The 19781-nt window shown below is 42.2% G+C and overlaps 1 protein-coding gene across 3 annotated transcripts in view; it reads right to left on the bottom strand.

The window, feature by feature from the left end:
- OGDH (oxoglutarate dehydrogenase) overlaps nt 1-17885 on the bottom strand; it is a 37248-nt gene extending 19363 nt beyond the window's left edge. The window contains exons 1-4 of one of the 3 annotated variants that reach the window (XM_077919504.1): nt 17799-17885; nt 9996-10040; nt 5021-5136; nt 1155-1309 (exon numbers count right to left, since the gene is read on the bottom strand). In XM_077919504.1, the coding sequence (XP_077775630.1) occupies nt 1155-1309 (155 nt within the window). In that variant the 5' untranslated portion in view covers nt 5021-5136; nt 9996-10040; nt 17799-17885. Of the gene's footprint in view, nt 1-1154; nt 1310-5020; nt 5137-9995; nt 10041-17568; nt 17669-17798 lie in introns of those variants that run through there. The other 2 variants (XM_077919503.1, XM_077919505.1) reach the window with 2 other exon arrangements.
- Nucleotides 17886-19781: the final 1896 nt, after the last annotated feature.

Genomic DNA, 19781 nt, shown 5'->3' with positions numbered 1-19781 from the left:
CTCTCAAATCTCTTGTTGTGTCACTCAGAAACAGGAGGTGGCAGGGGGGACGGGAAGATGAAGAGGAAATGATAAAGATTCAGGAGAATAGTTTTGCAAGTCATCTCTAGAGAGATAGCAGAAGAAGCCATGCAACTAGATTATGACATACATACACATTGCTATTATTTACTGAATTTGTATACTGCCCTATACCTGTAGATCTCAGGGTGGTTCAGAACATGTGTGATCTGAGGTTACATACAGTTATTCTCAATGTAAAATTAGGTCAAAGATGTGAGTAAGCAGAGAAATGAAGAGCAGACTTTTCCCTTCATGCCATACTAATGATGGCCTACATTCAATGCCGTTAGCACAAAAAAATACATCCTGTATAACTGCGGTAGGATGGAGAGGATAACACCACTCCTGACTGCAGCTTTAGCTGGAAAAATATAGTCAAGGAACATGTACATGCCAGAGAGAAAGCTTAGCTTAAAAAACAAAAACCTCAATTAAATTGCATTGGAGATGATGATAAATCCTCTCCTCTCCTCTCCTTGGGAGTCCTCTGGGCAGCCTCTGCCCCCCACCACAATGAATGGTGTCTCCTCACACTGCCCCACAGGGCCCAGGGACTTGTCTGTCCATTCCCAACAGCAAGGGCTGGCGGACTGGCCTCCCTCATCCACTTGCTTGCTGCCTCAGCTCCTGGCAACCAGCACGCCCCCTGACCAGCCCCAGAGGCACCATTCACCTGGGGAGCTTGTAGCCAGGGCTGCTGCAACAAACAGCTGTGCAAGCCTTGGGGAGGCAGAGATGCAAGAGGGCATCAGAGGAAGGAGGAAAGGAAAGAGGGATAGAGGCCAGTGTTGACCCACGGCACCCCTGACCATCATTCAAGGCACCCCAGGGTGCCACAGCACACTGGTTGAAAAACACTGGGTTAGAACCATATGTGTGCATCTATTTTTGTTGAGAATGTCAATCAGTTCTTGAACCATTTGGTCCTTCTGGGCTCTGAATCTATGCTTGTAGGCCGCTTGTCCACTGCCATGAAACTTGAACCCTGAGAGACCTAAGAGACTCGACACACACACACACACACACACACACAAAACAACAACCCCAAAACAAAACCTTACAAATCAGGGAAGTTAAAGAAATGCAAGTACCTGGTCGACCGGACTAGTCTAGCCAGCAGGGTGCGCTTCTCCTCATTAGTGAACTGCATGACACCAGGAGTTTCAAATTTCTGCCTTATCCATTGGCACTGCTCCAGATCATTAATGAACATGAACTCTACACCAATGTGTTGGCAATAGGCCATCTATTAAACACAAAAAAGGTTCAACACAAAATAAAGCAAAAGAGTTGACCATCTCACAGCACAGATTATAAGTACTTTTTGAACAACTATATATCATCAAATAATTATGTTTTATTCATTTATCCTTCTTTTCTTCTAAAGAACTTGGGGCGGTGCATAATGGGTAATTCCATTTTACCATCATAACCATTCAGTAAAGTACACTACACCAAGGGAGCGGCAGAAGACTGTCCAGTGATGCTTCATAGATAACTTAGGATCTGAGCTGAGGTCTTGACAATCCAAATCTTATACTGCACCCCACCGGCTCTGGAACTTGCCAGTTTCATCAATTTGAATGAGATATACTTTCCTGAAACAGTCACAATCAGGCACATAAAGACTGTGCAGTTTCATTCAAATCTGGGACTGGAAAATCAGAAGTTGAACATCTAAGGTCTTCAAATAAGCTAGCATTTTTCAAAACTTGGAAACTTATCAAGGGCTCCTCAATAAGAGGATTAATAATGGCAGACAAACTTCCTTGAAAACAATAGCTTGATTACCACTAATAATCTGTCTTTGAAATGTGTAGCTGCAGGGGAATGTAGTTTACATTCACATGCAGCAGCAGTAAGACAAAAGAGGGCTGGCCAGTAACCTATGTACCTTAAAATGTGCCCCAGAATCCTTTGCAATGCACAGATGAAGTGCTAAAATGTTCCCTGAAGGTAAATGTTTGAAACTCAGAAAGGTAAGACATAACCTAAGTGACTGCACTAGCTACTTTTTGAATCGGTTATGTTCAAATTTTAATACCAATGAAGGGAACTGGCAGGAGATGCAAGCAGAAGAGCAAAGGAATGTCTGGCAAGTGTTGGCAAGACTGACCTTTGCACAGCCTTGTTGGAAATTATTTTTAGGCATAGTCATGACACAGAACTAATGTAGGCAGAGGACACCAAGGTTGCATTTTATTCACTAGGAAGTGATGTTGCCATATGAAGTATGTGAATTATAACCTGCTTACTGAGTAGAAAGATAACCCTGAAGCCCAGAATAAAAGGAGATACATTTTGAGAAGTTAAGATGGACAAGAAAAGCCACGGTGGGTGAGGAAGCTGAGTGGTTGCCTTTATTCTGCACAACACAGTTACAGAAGACAGAGACAGGAAAGGAGTGCTCCTGTCCTTGAGGTTTTTCTTCTCCTTCCCATCTCTTCCCCTTTCAAGAGTCAGCAGCAGCTGTTCGTTTGCTGCGCTGAGCAAGAGGCACCCACACAGGCAAGGAAACAAGTCTGTATGACTGCCAGAAAACAGGCGTAAGAAATGCTCTTCCATCAAGAATGACCATTAAAATTTTAAGCTCTCATATGTTCATAGTTTACAGAGCACAGTAGTTTCTGTAGTTGTAACATCCAGAAGGATTGGTGTTCTCACATTTCCCTCATTGGATAACCACATTTTATCTTCTATTTCACTGCCTTTTTGAAGCTGCCAGAGCACCAGGGTCAAATACCTTATCCCTCTGCAGTATATTACACTAATATAGTTTCTCTGGGGACAGGTTATTTGTCACAGCGTCTTATCTGCCCAAATCCTCATACACAATGCTAACATCTCTAAGGAGAATTCATACAGGCTTTAAAAATGTACAGTGGTGCCCCGCAAGACGAATGCCTCGCAAGACGGAAAACCCGCTAGACGAAAGGGTTTTCAGTTTGCGATGCGCTTCGCAAGACGAATTTCCCTATGGACTTGCTTCGCAAGACGAAAACATCTTGCGAGTCTCGCCATTTCCCCCCCCCCCCGCTTTCCACCCCCTTTTTCAAAGCCGCTAAGCCACTAATAGCCTTTTAGCAGCTTAGCCGCTAATCCTTTAATAGCCGCTAAGCCGCTAAATCGCTAATAGCGCTAATCCTCTTAGCCGCTAATGGGGTTGCTTCGCAAGACGAAAAAACCGCTAGACGAAGAGAATCGCGGAACGGATTCTTTTCGTCTTGCGAGGCACCACTGTACTTTACATTTCAGACTACAGTGTAGAATGGTATCAACATGGGCTTCCACAATATGCCAACAAGAGGCAGCTCCCGCTGAAGACTCCTCTTGCAATTTCCAAAGCAGCACATCAGCAACAGAAACACCACAGGCAGCTATTTCACCACCTATGAAGGGGTCCACCGCAAATTGCCTACAGGACCAGCTTGCCATTCTTCATGGAAACACTTGCTTCTTCACTTGTAATGGCCAATGGTAGCATTTCTGCTTTGCAGGGGGTTCGACCAGATGGTCCTCTGGGTTCCTTCTGACTCTACAATTCTAGGATTCTATTAATGCTTCTAATGATAGTAGTACTGCTTTTGGACATTGCAAAGGAGAAAAAATTGTTTTGAGAACTCACGTTTACCAGCTGCCACTAGGGAGTAGTACAGATCAGTTAAGGCAGAATATTCAAACAGTACAGTGGTGCCCCGCAGGACGAATACCTCGCAAGACGAAAAACTCGCTAGACGAAAGGGTTTTCCGTTTTTTTAGTTGTTCCGCAAGACGAATTTCCCTATGGGCTTGCTTCGCAAGACGAAACGTCTTGCGAGTTTGTTTCCTTTTCCTTAAAGCCGCTAATAGCCGCTAAGCCGTTAATAGCCGTGCTTCGCAAGACGAAAAAACCGCAAGACGAAGAGACTCGCGGAACGGATTAATTTCGTCTTGCGAGGCACCACTGTAGGTTTGTTTGTTTAATTATTTCATTTATATCTCACCTCTCTTCCAAGGAGTTCAATGTGGCATAATGGTACTTCCCCTCTCTATTCCCACCCACCTCAAAAGCAACCATATGAAGTCACTTAGGCCAAGACTGTGACTGGCCCAACATCAATCAGTGAGCTTCATGGCTGAGCAGGGATTTGAACCTTGGTCTTCCATGACCTTGTCCAATAATCTAATCATTACCCCACAGTGGCTCTCTTTCCTACACAAAGTTAATACCAACTGGAAATGTAGGTGTGATGTCACTTGGGAAATAAGGTGCCAGCGTTTGTTTTGTCACACAAGTGTGTAATGGGATACTTTTTCTGGCATGGAATCATAGAGTTGTAGAGTTGGAAGGAACCGCGAGAGTCATCTAGTCCAACTCCCTGCAACGCAGGAATCTTTTGCCCAGTGTAAAGATTAGCTTCTGGACTACAATGTTAGCACCATGTTCAGGGAAGTTTTTAATATGTAACGCTGTACTGTTTTTAACACTGATTGGGAGCCGCCCAGAGTGGCTGGGGAAACTCAGCCAGATGGGCGGGATATAAATAAATTATTATTATTATTATTATTATTATTATTATTATTATTATTATTATTATTAAAAAGCAGACCGACCAACTGTAACTATTACAGAGGGAAATTATTTGGGATAAATTGCTTTGTTTCTGATTAGAGCGCTGTTTGGACATCACTCCACCTTGCGAAAGCTACGCACAGTGAGTTGGGGAGTTGATATTTGGCTAATTTTTTATCCACTCTCGGCATGTAGAAGAGGGAGTGAAGATTGTGTGCTGAATTCAGTGTGGCTTGGTGGGGAGCAGTGTTTTTATAGCTTATGAAAGGAAGAGAGGAAAGGCACAATTCTAAAGCCTGTACCTTGCCTTGTTATGTATACACTGGGGTAGGGAAGGAAGAAAAGTGACAACTTCTGAACAGTGCTGACTCTCCAAGGCTCCTGCATCCTGTGCAGGTCTCTTACCTCTAAACGGCGGATGATTTCCCGAAGAGGGAGAGCAGATTCTTTTCCTCCAATGAAAGTGGTAGTGGGCAAGTGAAAAACCTTGTCGAGGTCCGATTCGTCCAGGCCATAAAACCCTGCAGAATTTTCATGGGTAGGAGAAGGCAAAAAAGGAGTGGGAAGAGGCGTTCAATGCAGACAGCCGCAGCACAGGAACCAGGTTTTGGTGAAGGAGAGGAGGGACAAGAAAGCAGCACAAAATAAGCATGAAGGAGGTTTGTATGAACAAAACAAAACAAAACAAAACAAAAAAAGGCAGCAATTAAAATGATGAACAGGTAAGCAAGAACAAAAAAGGTTACCGTAAAAGGCACGGAGGGTGTAAACACAGGTAATATACTTGCCGTTAAAATTGGTAATTAAATCCAGGGGAGGAATCAATAAGAATTTTAGACCCACATTCACACATTTTTTTGGATGTTAAAGACAAAAAAAGTATTGCAAAAATACATTGTCACCACATTTCACCACATATTTAAAATTAAAAGTAAAATGAAGCAGGAAATAAAAGAGTTAAAGGCCCAGCTCCCAGAACCAAAAAGTAGAAAAGCAGCATGATTATGTATCAGTTTTAGGGTTCTGTGTAGGACTCTCCTGAATAGCTCACTCCATGGGAACAAAGATTTGAGAATGAACTGGACTCTGCAAACAATGCTCTTCACAGGCCTCACAAAGGTTTTGCTTTCACAAAATCTCAAAATTCTCTCTCAGCAATACATTTAAGCATCCACTATTCACGTTTACTGTGCAGGAGCACAGACCAGAAGTATCTTATTATTACCAATATTAAAATACTTCAGCATCAGTTGCTGGAATAATTAAGGAGTGTTCATCTGAAGATCATACAACTGAGAGCCAGAAAGTTGTCTATAAAAAGATACACCAACTAATCCAAGTGGAGATTTTGCACAGCAACTTGACAAGCATTTTCGACATTAAAGAAAAACTCCTTAATGATGATCAACTTGGTATCTAGTGAGAAACTATTCTGGGAGGAGTTTTGTAACAGAAAGCATTTCAGCTTGCCAGACAGAACAATTCTGCCTCTCCTCCCCAGGCACGCTGTTCCAGGGGGTTCTCCTAATACTCCCCCCCCCCCCCCCGCACAGCCCTTTTCAGGGGATACGAGGGGAGGACATGGGGAAAGCCCCGTAGAGGAAGCAGAAGTTCTGGCATAGGGCTTCCACTGATGGGACTCATTAGCTGAATCCAGCCCTATATGTGTTTTGAAATTTCTATTCCGCCTTTGACCTTAAAGTAAGCACTACATGCAACTAACCAAAAACAGTTAAACACAAACTGAAACAGAGGAACCATCTTAAACCTAACACAAGAGAAGCTCACAGACCAGCAAAATCATCATGAAGCCAAGGAGAGACAAAAGCCAAACAAAGGACAGACTAATGTCCTGTCTAAAATGCTGCAAGACGATGGCAGAAGGCCACTGGCAATAGGCATGGATGGTTTTCTTGGAGCAGGGAGATCCCCGTAACCAAGGCCCTTTCCCTGTTACCACCAGCAAGATTTCAGACGGTGGCAAGACACAAGAAAGGGCTTCTACAGCTGGCCTAAAGGGCTCAAAGAAAAGACTGTACACGTTACGTCATTTTTCTTCCTGTATCAGGCCGATTGCAAAGCAATCAATTCCCACCAGACACTTCTGCTTCATCTGTCAGTAGAAGATTACATAGACTTGGAAGCAGGCTGGTAGGCAGAGCTGCAATGCTGCTTGATAAAGGGTTGCTACTGAACCTTTAAATGATATGCCAAATTCTCACTCCTTGCTGCCATGTTTAGTCCTCTGTATCCCATGCTGCTCTCCCACCAGGGGGGCAAGGAAACAAAATGGGGCAAGTCTGACTAAACTAGGGGTTGGGTCCGGAATTGCTTCTGGCAATTCCTTATCTTCCTCATCTCTTGCAAATAAACTTGGACAGGTGGGTGGTCCACCTGACTTCATAATGGCATGAGGTGACTGACACTTGTCAAAGCCTGAAGGTCACTGTAACAGATAATTGACTGATTGTTGGTTACAGGGAACCCCTTTGAAGTATCTGCAGAGGGCAAAATGCTCCTATAATTGGAACATTTCCTCCTTTGTAGAGAAAGCTGTTTATATTCAAAGCACTTCCTCCAGTGCTTTGAATATAAATTGCTCCCTTGGGAAAAGAAAAAAAGCACACCAAGTTTTTAAATTGAGCATTTTTTCATCTCTTCTGAGAAAGCACTGGAGAAAGTGCTTTGAATCCGAGCTACTTCCTCCAGCTCCCTGGGCCAATCCCAGGGAACTGTTGGGACTTTGGCTGTGTAGGGCTCTCCTCAAGTACCACCAGCTGATTGTTGTTGCTTGGAAAGGGAGCTCTGCACTGTACTTTAGGGCTTCAGTGATCAGCTGACAGCCAGGGCTTCAAAGTGCCTTGCAAATAACTGCACCCAGTGCTGATCAGCTGGGTCCTCCACCCCTTTTTTTGGTCCAGCTTTACTTACCCCATGCTAGACACCATTTATGATGTGAGGTATGATGCCTTCACAGAGGCAATAAAGAAGGGCCAGTGGAATGCCTGTTATCTTCATTGTGCCTGGTGGACCAAACGGGGAGGCATGGTGGGGCTAATTAGGCTCACTGTCAAGAGATCGTTCCCCCAAACTCCAGCTGAAACACGATACAGAGGTCAGGGAGTACTTGAAATTTTGCTTTCATATTGATGGCAACCTGAATCAAGTGTAGTTCTGTCCTCAGGAGAAAGATTTGGGTAATTCCCCTACCTTATTGTTGTTGTTTGTTTAGTCATGTCCGACTCTTTGTGACCCCATGGACCAGAGCACGCCAGGCACTCCTGTCTTCCACTGCCTCCCGCAGTTTGGTCATACCTTATTACCCAGGTCTAATTCCTGTGTCTGGCACTTGCTAGTTTTTAAAATCTACATTGTTGGTTCACAGCATAAGCTCTTTCGTAAAAGGGGTGGGTGGGAATTGCATGGGGAAACCAAATATTGTTCTTGTGTCAGAACATATTGTGCTAGCTGCTTTCTGGGTCTCCCTTTTGCTTTGTTGTAAAAACTGAAGCATTTTTTTAAATTGTGAAGGTTTAAATTAAGGGAAGATCTCAGAGTGACTTTAAATTCATCTGAGTGAGGTGATAGTTACATTAGTCCTGCTCGTTAGAAGTAATTCTCATCTGTTTGGAAATTCAGTGAATAGACCTGTTAATACTATGTATCAAGAGGTATGAGAGAGATGCTTTTTTTCTAATTCACCCATTAGAAAAAAGCATCTATCAAGTAATTTTTAATGCTTATTATTATTATTAGCAGAAATATGACACGAACACACCCTCAGCCCGAAGGACATCATTTTGCTATCCTGGATGCAGAATCAGGCTAGGGTAATGCAAGTCATTCTGTTACTCACCACTGCATCTCCCATCCCAGTAGAGATGCTGAAGTAGGGAGAATGTGATTAGCAAGGATTTTAAAGTTACAAACGCTGAGAGAGAGAGAGAAAGGACCGAGGGTATACTATCCACAAAAGGGCTGCTGCAGGAGCAAACCAGCCTTTGTTTTTGTTTTATTTAACTCCATAAATTTCTGATGGTTGGAAAGACTGTGGGAGTATGACCAGGGTTTTTGTCTTTTGTTTTGTTTTAAAAACACACCCATTTAGTTGGCTATAGTCATACTTTTTAAAGTTGCCTTCTGTTTAGGGACATTAAAGGTAAAGGTAAAGGTACCCCTGCCCGTACGGGCCAGTCTTGACAGACTCTGGGGTTGTGCGCCGATCTCACTTAAGAGGCCAGGGGCCAGCGTTGTCCGGAGACACTTCCGGGTCACGTGGCCAGCGTGACATCGCTGCTCTGGCTAGCCAGAGCCGCACACGGAAACGCCGTTTACCTTCCCGCTAGAAAACGGTCCCTATTTATCTACTTGCGCCCGGGGGTGCTTTCAAACTGCTAGGTTGGCAGGCGCTGGGACCGAGCAACGGGAGCGCACCCCGCCGCGGGGATTCGAACCGCCGACCTTTCGATCGGCAAGCCCTAGGCGCTGAGGCTTTTACCCACAGCCCCACCCACGTTTAGGGACATTAGATCCCAATAAATGAGACAGCCATTTGTTTATCTACAGAGATTTTACAGAGACAAATCCAAACCAAGGCCAACAGTAGGTATGATTTAGGAGAAGAATACAGTATCATGTGACAACAGGAAAGCTAAATATTCATTCTTGTGCATGCAGCAAGGAAGCATTTTCTTAATATGCTTTACTTCTTAATTGTCACCTATATGCATTGCAACATACCAGCCAGCCAGAAAGAAGCCCAGATTAGCTGTGAAACGGAAAGCACCACACATAGTGTGGGATTCATCTCTCTTTAGAAATATTTTGCTCCGTTCAACTGGATAAAAAAACAGTAACTTGGAAATTATGATTAAGCATTGGACACTGAAGTATCCAGCTCACAGCATAAGACTACCATGAGATGGGAATCTCTTAGCAAGATAGAAAAATAACCAAGCCTGGCTATTTAGATGCCTGAATGTCACTGCCAGAAGTCTGGCACCTACATAAATGTAACATTTACTTTTGTGCACCAAATAATATTAAATCACACAAGTAAGGTTAAGTATCAAAGGCACTTGAGTAAGTGCTCTAATGAACATGTGACAACAATTAAGACAGTACTCAACACAACAAACAATGGCAAACAAACAGTAGGAAAAAATGGCTACCACTCAATTAAATAAAGAGGTATGTAATTTGGGAGGAAGATGATGATGAAGCACTTTGGTCACATACATTCCAAACCACTCTGAGAAGAAAACAAACACTGTTTGACATGGGGGCAAGCTGCAACTTTACCTAAACTATACATGCTCAGAGTCAACTATTCAGAGAGTCCTAATCTCCAGAAGGGGTTAGACGCTCATTATTTGCATACCTCCTACTGTTAGCACTCTCAGCCGCTCCTTGAATACTGCAAGATCTGGGAGAAGGGGGTAAGGTGGGATGCAGAAAGGAGAAGACAGAGAGACCCAGTCAAAGTTAGTTTTTTAAAACCCCAAAGAACCGCGGAAGTAGCAATATACAGAGAAAGTCAACGTTTTAAACAGTACTCACAAGCACACCGTCAACACCACCATAGGAAAGGAGGTTAGAATGAAGGATGACTGCAATACTACAGGGGGGGAAATCCTTGAATGAATCTTTCAGAGCCAGCCATATAAACCATACAGAGAAAAAGAGGTGTGAAAGTTACCCGATACACAGCAGTTAAGCTACATGGTTTGAGATCTCCTCATTGTTTCCTTATGTAAAATATGCAAAGGGGGGGGGGGGGAGTTCAGAGCATCAAGTAGTAAACCGTGGAACAAGTGGTCTCTAGAGCAGGAGCCTAGTTTAAAAAGTACAAATGAATAAACGAAAGCCTTCTTACAGAATCCCTTATCTGCTCCAGTTGAAGTAACTTCTTAGCACTTTCTCGTATCCCATTCTACCTCTGTGGAGCTCAAGGCAATGTACAAAGTGTTCGCACAAACAACCCTGTGAGATAGATTAGACTGAAAGATGTCAAAGGCTAATGAGATTCACAGCTGAGACTGTGCATCCTATGTTTTTTCTCAACAAGCTAACTATTGACTACTCTGGCTCACCTGCTCTTCGGTTTGTCAAAGTCAAAACAACTGTCAATGGCTTTGCTTTAAAGTTTAAACCTAGCTTGGCTATCGACAGAGATTTCAAGGGTACCTCCTAATAAGGAACAATTTACTGGCAGGGTAATTTATTGGCAGGATTTTGCTAAACAGAAACTTATTGTGTACTACTGCAAGTCACTGCTGCTATGACTCATCCTTCTCAAATGGCCTCGACACCCAAAAGCATTCTTTGTCCTGAACACAGATTCTTCTGGGAGGGAAACCATCAAACCCTTTATCACAGGGAGCTGAGTAGGCACCTTCCTAAGCACGTTCATATGACCCTCTTGAGGTTCAGAGCTTCCACCACAGGATGATCATTAGCTTGGAATGTAACCATAAACAACTTTGTTCTCTGTATGCAGTTGTAAGCAGCTATAGCAAGATTCCTTTGTGCAACAGTATTTCAGTTGTGCCTCAGCCCCTGAACTGACGATCAGGTTGTGCTGATTGAATCATGGGTACGGTAGAGATATTTGAGAAAGCTTTGAATATCAAGGGCAGATCATGCCAAATGATGTGCTTAGCTCCATAAGAAGGCTGAGTGAATTGCACAAAGGCTTTGTTGACATCTGTTTGTCTCGGGAGACAATGGAGTGTGCTCGAGGGGGTGAAGTCAAACTGCTGCCCAGGTGACAAGACCCCGCCCCATCGGCTTCACTGATGTGGTCCAAAGAAAGCAAAGCAATACATCTGGCACCAGCCTGGCTGCAGGAGTTGCTGTAAGGAGCCCACAAGGCGCCACCCAACCGTCTTAGGGACTCCACTCTGGATTTGTGTAGGGTTTACTCCTTAGGTTTTTCTTCTGAATATATCTAGCAAGGCAAAAGAGGTTTAGGATCAGAGTTTTCCTTCTCCTAGGTGGGCTACCTTCCCAGGTTGACGAGCCCCACCTGCTCCTCACTTCTCTCTGCAGCACGTGCAGAAACCGCCTTCTTAAGCATTGGACCAACTTTTGGTCTCATCTGATCAATCCGCTGGATCCTGTATTCACATGCAGGGCAAGTCCTAACTCATCAACGGTTTAAGATCCATCGTCTACCCTCACCTGGTTTAGCTGGCCAGTTGAAGCTGTTCCTAAGGTGTGGCCACTGTCACATGCTGACAGCTTCCAGGAGCTACAGATGAGAGCTGAGTACAAGTGGGGGCCAAAGGCGGACAAACTACTCCAGAGGTACCCAGTCATTTACAGACTGGTACATCCCCATCTCCTTCCCAAAAGCCATTAGTGTAGACAATGGCCAGTGAACTCACTGACGTGTTGTCCTCAGATTCTCTCAAGTACCAGTCCACAGGGGAGGTTATATTCGTCTCAGGTTAGTTTGGAGGGAGGTAGTAAAACAAATTTATGGGTTGCTGTCCCAAGGAACATTATGCCTTGTCCTGCAGCTTTCCAAATGAGTTCTCAGCACCATTAGCCATTAAATGAAGGGGAGGATGACATATATTGAAGAGTGACTCAGGTTCCTTCATAGGATCCCCGGAAAGATGGATCCAGAGCAAAATATAACAAGGCAACTATTTTGAAGAGCAAAGGGCACAATGCTGTGAAAGATGTTATGATTCATGATGTAGGAACAAGACAAAACCTGTCACCCATGCTCCAGTGTCCGTCCTGGCTCAATGCGATTATTGGAGTGGCACCTGATAAAATCTGAGGACAATTCATTGATGAGTTTATCGTCTCAGGTGTTATTCTAGATTTTGGTTCATACCACAGCAGTTTGCCTCTATGCATGGTGCAAACTGTATTAGAGAAAGGAATGAATCAAATATGGCCTAACAAATGGAACAAATCAATTTAGTCTAGAACAGATGATGTCCAAGTGGCTGCCTTACATAACTTTCTCTAGGAAACTTTGGAAGTGACGAATTTCTAAAAAATGTTAAGTTGAAAATTTAACCATTCTACAAAAGTATTTCCATTTCACATGGTAAATCCTACTGGTGGACTGCTTATGTTAGACCACAAGAGTTCAAAACATTCACTGAACTCAAATGTCACATAATCAACCACAGCATGCAAGGGCTGGGAGTCTTCATGTTCTGTGCTGAGTATTTTGGGATTGGGTCCCAGCAGCAAATCAGTTAGAAACAGGAAATTTGTGTGGGTGGGCAAAAAGGTAGCTGCATAGCACCACTCCCTGACTCAAGGGCAAGAATGGACTGACTCACAGAAGCAGAGAGCCTGCCCTTCCAAAGACCTCCTGAGACAATGTGGACTGAATATTCTGTTTCCAGCCATAGGTTTGTTGCTAGACCTTGAAGGCCTGCTAATAAAAACAAACAACTAGCACGACATTTTCTGCTGAGTCAAAATACAGCAGAGGCTGCAGAAAAGGAAGGTGATGTGCCTACAGTCACTGATGGGTTCTGTGTCTGTGTTTTACTGGCCTGAATGCAGCATAACCTATCTTGTAGAATAGCACTGGAGAGGAATAAGATTTAAGAACAATTCTATTTACATTTTATGGAGGAAGGAATGCTTGTTCTCCAAGGGTATATGATTGTAATAATAATATCTGCATTGGATATTGGTGAGACACCAATTAAACAATTAATATAGTGCTGTGAAAGCAAGGAATAAAACAAGATAACGGGATATTTTGAATGAGAAAATGTAGTTCTGAATCTCCCTGTCTTAATTATAAAATACTTGTATCCAAGGAATAAAATGTCGAAATGTACAAAAAGGGGGAACAGTATTATAGCAACAACTGAAGTCATTCTGCTAGATCACTTAAAATGGGCTTCCTCAAACTCGGCCCTCCAGATGTTTTTGGCCTACAACTCCCATGATCCCTAGCTAGCAGGACCAGTGGTCAGGGAGGATGGGAATTGTAGTCTCAAAACATCTGAAGGGCAGAGTTTGAGGAAGCCTGACTTAAAAGGTCAACATTTCCCCCTACTAAAATGTAAGTCACACTTCAATGGCTACTATCAACCACATTCCACGTGACTCTCCCTAATTGGCATTTTCATATCTAGGATCATAGTGACTTTGTACTTGTTTGAATTCATGGTTTAAAAGCCAGGCACACAAGCTCAGCAGCACAAGGCCAGTACTTATCTCTACAAATTGTACTTTAGGATTATTTGGGACCAAAAATAATCACAGAGTTTATTCCTATGTACAGCAAGCAGTTCAACATAACAAGATGAATACCTATACAAACCTCTTCCATAGAAGTTGATAAACTGCAAATGCGTATCACTTAGCTTTCAGCAGCAAATAATGCATTCAGCATAAAAACCACATTAGCACAGCGCTTCCACTATCAAAGGACAATAGTAACAAATTCATCCTTTCAGTGCTGCTAATCAGCAGAGAAGGGCTCTAGTAATGGCGGAACCACTTCTCAGTAAGAATTTGGCCTCCCCCCCCCCCCAATACTAGCTAGATTTGAATGATCTTATCCTATTTTTATTTATTTCATGAAAATTATACACCACTTGATTATAAAAAACCCCTCAAAGTTATACTGTGTGTGTGTGTGTGTGTGTGTGTGTGTGTGTGTGCATGCTGTATTAAGCCACTAGTTAGTTTCAAAGGAAACAGCAAGATATGTCTCTGAAAGCTTATTTTGCTGCTGGCTTATCTCCCAAGAGGCACAAGTTGTATTTACTTATAGTCCCCCATTCCATGCCTGCAGTATGACTGGGGCATTGGTATGAAACATCTGGCTGCAGGAGTCCCTTTCTTACAAACAGATATTACTATAAGGGCTCCGCCCTGCCCTTGATACAGGCCAGGTTTGCATGCAAAGCTAAGCCATGGTTTATTAAACAATATTTAGTATGATAATCTTCAAACTGCCTAGCAGGTGAACTATGGTATGTTAACTGTCAACAAACTGTGATATGAAGCGATGGCTTGTTGTTGGATTCCGAGAGTTTGAGCTGCTATATCTATGACATGGCATTATGTGCGGATCAGACATATACCTTTAGCTATGGTTTGTTTGCTTACCCTGTTCAAGTTGCCTGCCAAGCAGCCCTTAAGAGCAGACCTGCTTGCCTTTATGTCCATAAGCACATTTATAAAGAAGCACTAAAAAGGAATTCAGTTTCCCAAAAATGAAGTAGAGCTTGCAAAAACGAATAAACTATGTTGAGGTACAGTGTGTGTCAGCTGTTCCAATGCAATTCCCAGGAAAACCAGCTGGTGTGTGGCTGGTGCATAACTCACCAGATTGCTGCAAGTTTACTACTACAGGTAGCAGCTCCCCTGTGTCATGAACTATACTCAGTAATAATTTCAAGAGCAAATTATCTTGAAGTTAACAAAACTGCTTTTTAACAAACTTTTTCTGAGCTACAGGTCTGTTGCAATAAGCACCCCGTAAAATCCTGTCAAGACATAGCACCCAATTTTAAGCCAGTCTATTGAGCTTAAAGCAATGCTTGAGAAAGCAGCTATATAGAGAGCAACCAACTGCTTACATGTGGAAAGTAAACATAAGTCAGTGGTAGAATACATGCTTTGCACACAGAAGATCCTGGGTTCAATCCCTGGCACATCCACTTAAAAGGCTCAGGTAGAAGGTGATGGAAAAGGCTTCAGCCCTGACATCCTGGAGAGACACAGCCAGTCAAAGTAGACAATACTGGACTAGGCAGACAAATGGTTTGGTACAAGGTAGTTTCCTACGTATTCCAGAATTTGTTCAGGATCCTGAGGGAGAGAGGTGGTAAGCAGGGCTCTTCCATCAGCTCTGTTGAGATACCAGGAACATTTGGCTCTCCTCAGTTTTCACCTAACAGTACCCATTGCATCAGGCTACCTGAACTGTTTCCACCCATCTGGTTGTTGTATGAGCTGTAACTTTTAAGAACTAGTGCCTGAGCTTGCACACATTTGCCCATTTTGTAGTATGCCCATTTTGTTGTAGTACAGAGTATACACAACTACGGTAATTCCACACTGGACAGAAACTGATGCTGCTATATCAGTATGAATACACTTTTGGCTACCATTGTTCTAAGGCAACATGAACCACTCTACACCTTACTTCTCAAACTGAGTTTGCAGCGTCCATTGCCACAGATAACTTAGCATGTAAGGTGGCACATATTTCTCAGAATACAACCTAGCTACTGTCTGAGAGCCCCATAAGACTAGATAAGATACTAAATATTAGTAGATAAAAAAATAATTGCTAGTGAATATTTAATATCCCAGTTAACTTTATTGAATGTGAAACAGCCTTGATTTCACACTCTGATCAGAAAAAGATTATCTAAAGAATTTTATACACATACTGTCTATGCAAGGTAGCAGAGTTACATACAGCTTTACTAAAATCATATGATTCACATATATTAACAGGTATAAAACCGGTGGTGGTGTAACTCTACCCTTGTGAAGTATTAATGACAGACTACAAGTGTAATAATGAAGCCATTATCAAGCAGGGACATAAGTAAAATGGGTTATAGAGTCAGATTCTGCAGGGGCCCACTTATGATTTCCCCCCTCAAAACGTCTATTCCATCTGAATTCATCACCACCACTCCACTGTAAAGGGGTGCTGCACCCCACTGTCCTGTATCTGACATACTTGCTGAAGATGATTTAATGTGTGTAATATCAAAGGAGTACTGTAGAACACGTTAGGGATCCCCCTCAAAGGCCTGAAAAGAACCCCTAGACTTCATGACCAACACTCTTTGTATGAGTAATGGATCTTTAACCTAAAGGGGGCAACAACATCAGAATGCCAACTGTAAGTTGAAGATGATAGTGTAGCCAAGTGGACTGAACACAAGTAGAACAACATCCATTACAGTTTTGTTTTCGTTTTTTTCTCCTTTGGATACCTTCCACTTCACAAATATACATTCTATGAGCACATCAATCATGACCATCTCAAAACATTACATGCACAAATACTCTAATCACATGTCAGTCTTGAAAGGAGTTAGTGGTCATTATTATTGTTCTATTCTAAGTTAGAAGCATGCTACTTAAAAGCGCTTGCGGAGCCAGGTTGATTAACCTGTAGAAAGCACCAGCAATAAATAGAGCTCAGCCACCGTAACCTGTGCTATGCTTGGAAAAAATACTAGTGATCAAACTTAAAAGATCAGGTTGGACTTTACTGGAAAACTGAATTTCAAACATGGCTCAGCACACACACCCTCATCTGAGCAACATACATGCACCTTGCAACCAAGGGTCTCACCATTTCAGTCTCTTGATTAGATGTGGGAATAAACTCCAAAGCTTCCTCGTCATGATCACTGAAAGTCATTGGTTCAGCTACTCTTAGGATTTTAGGGCAAGCTGCATAGCTAAGGATTACAACTGAACTGAGTGAGGAAATACCACAAGACTTGCCTGAAGGCTTTTGAAAACCCATCCCGTTCCTCCCCAGTAGCATCACTGCAGAACTCTTGAAGTCTGCTGAATCAAGTCACTGCAGTTCCAAGCAAGAGACCTACTGAACACTGGGGGTCAAGGGGTGCTAAAGGCAAGGAAGAAGGCCTGTTTACGTGACTCCAAAATATTCCTCATTTCCTCAGAGGCAAATAATAGACACTACTAACCTAATCAGAGCCATTAACTACTGAACTCAAAATTAACAGTAGAAGAGAACAAACTGGCTTGTATTGCACATGTAACACCTTGTGCCCACAGTGGTAAGTGACAAGGGACAGAACTACTTTGCTGCTGTTCAATTTTTAAAAAAGTGATCATTATAAAGGAAACTTAAGACCTTTCCCTTCAGACTTAGTGAAGCAATCTAACTAGAAGCTGTGAAAGTGAGAGAGGAGGAGCTCAAGCAATGCGGCACTAACTGCTCTCGGAGCCCTCACCCAGTTTATCTGCGGAAGTGATAATATCGGCTGGAACGGAAGAGTCCAGATCAGCATCCAAGATGCCCAGTGGGTCGAGCTGTGCTACATGATGCCCTCGAATCTATGAAATGGGCCAGGAATGAAAAGGAAAGTGGATACCAGAAGAGGGATGGGGAGGAAGGGGGTGGAAAGGAAAGGGGTATAAAAGTTAAAATTACATTAGAATTAATTTGCAGAGTAATTCTCACCGACGTTTGGAGAATCAGTTACTGCCGATTCATCAAAATTTACACAACTAATGCCGAGAGGATCAAGCTTGGCAATGTGGTGACCCCTGACCTAGAAACAACAACAAAATTAGTCACAAAGCTGGTTATCAATCATGTTTCACACTGCAGATTTTCTGTAATGCTATTGTTTCAAGTTTACAGAGATCAATGCAAATCTTAACACTGATCTCATTTTACACCATATGTCAGACTGGAACCGAACTTTTCTTAAAACTAAAGGAGTAAAAATACTTTAATAGTACAAAAACTCAGTGGGGCAAAGGGACATCCATGATAAATAGTCACTTAGAAATGTGGAAAGTGCTGAATACATCTGTTAAAATGCTGCTTATTTTTGTAAATTTATTCCCAGAAAACATCTTTGTGGCTTACATTCAAAAAGATGTAGCCCACGATGGCTCGGTTTCATGTCCTTATTCTAAATATTAGATGGGATCTGGAAGGACATGATTGTACAGCTTATTAGATGCAATAAGTAAAATAAGTAGTGCCTTTACGATGTTTGCTGATATATTTCCTCAGCCAGTCAAGGGATGAACATACCTAATTAACATATTTGTCTGGAAGTGGCCTTATTGAGATTTATTTCTTTTCTATTTCACTCCACCTTTGCATTTCAATTAAAAATCCTCCATGAGGCCCAGCTTCAAGAGAATATATTGCTTTTAGCTATTGTTCTTCTACAGAAACATGCTTGCTCCTTCAAAAGTTTTCTCTGTATTAAACTTCCTTGTGCCCAAGCGAGTTTTATTTGGGTCATGCAAACTGACAAGTCAGACATTAATCAGCAAGAATTTCAGCCCAGAAGTATGAACGATGTAACCAGTAACTTTTGGAATTTGAAGCTTAATCACTATACAATAAACTAAACATCTGCTTAATGTAAATATGTAGGAACTGGATTTCACTTTCACTTCTTGAGTTATCATGTTTTAAAAGAATTGTCAGAATTTAAGCGCTTTACCATTCAGAAGCCAAACTACATATTTTTTACATTATTCTTGTGAAGGTTGTATTATTACTGGATGATTTAAAAAAGACTACATCTAATAGGCTGCTCACTCTTATTTGTATTGTTTGAGCAATAAGACATTATTATTGGTATCTGCCATGGATTAGCAGAAACTTCAGAGACCAGATGCCTCAGGGACCTCAGTCCCACTGCCGCTGTTTAGTTCTGATGCATATCATTGATTTCCTCAGCGGCAGCCAATTATTACATCTATTTCCATTAGAACCTCCTCCTAACTAGTAAATCTTTTCTGATACAGTATTTGTGGATGTGACAATTAAACAACAGTTATCTGTGGATGATAGCAACAAAGTCATACTCATATTAGATCCAGTTGGATATCACCCATGTATATATAGAGTGAAATCAACAAACTTGTTACTTAAATTCACTGATTTCAATGAGTCTACTCTGAGCATGACTAACATTATCACCATTTCTAGTGAAGAATCTTACCTGTTTCCTTGTTTGTTTCCAGAACTTGAAGAGAAAGATATAGCAAAAGAAACTGCAATGGGGAAAAGCTGTCCCAAGGAGTATAACACTCTGAAGGATACAATCATTTTAACACATTCTTTTCACTTGTATACTCTGATCTTTTTCAGGCATATGGGTAAAAGCACACCATTGTGTGACAATCATTTAATAGGAGACTGTTTTTATCAAGGAAAAATTGACACGTTTTGCAAAGCTTTAAGTTTGTCAGGAGTTGCTCTGATGGTGTTTCCTGCTTGGCAGGGGGTTGGACTCGATGGCCCTTGTGGTCTATTCCAACTCTATGATTCTATGATTCTAAGTTCAGTAGATATCACATAGCCTACAATTAGTTGTTTGAGAATATTTTCAAGCTTTCATACTAGCCTCTTAGGGAAGTATTTGACAGTCCTTTCATGTAGTTTTAGTAGAATTATCCTAGTTCTGAAATTTTC

The sequence above is a fragment of the Podarcis muralis genome, chromosome 15, assembly GCF_964188315.1.
Source record: "Podarcis muralis chromosome 15, rPodMur119.hap1.1, whole genome shotgun sequence".
NCBI lineage: Eukaryota > Metazoa > Chordata > Lepidosauria > Squamata > Lacertidae > Podarcis > Podarcis muralis.
This window is presented reverse-complemented; position numbering and strand designations above follow the sequence as displayed.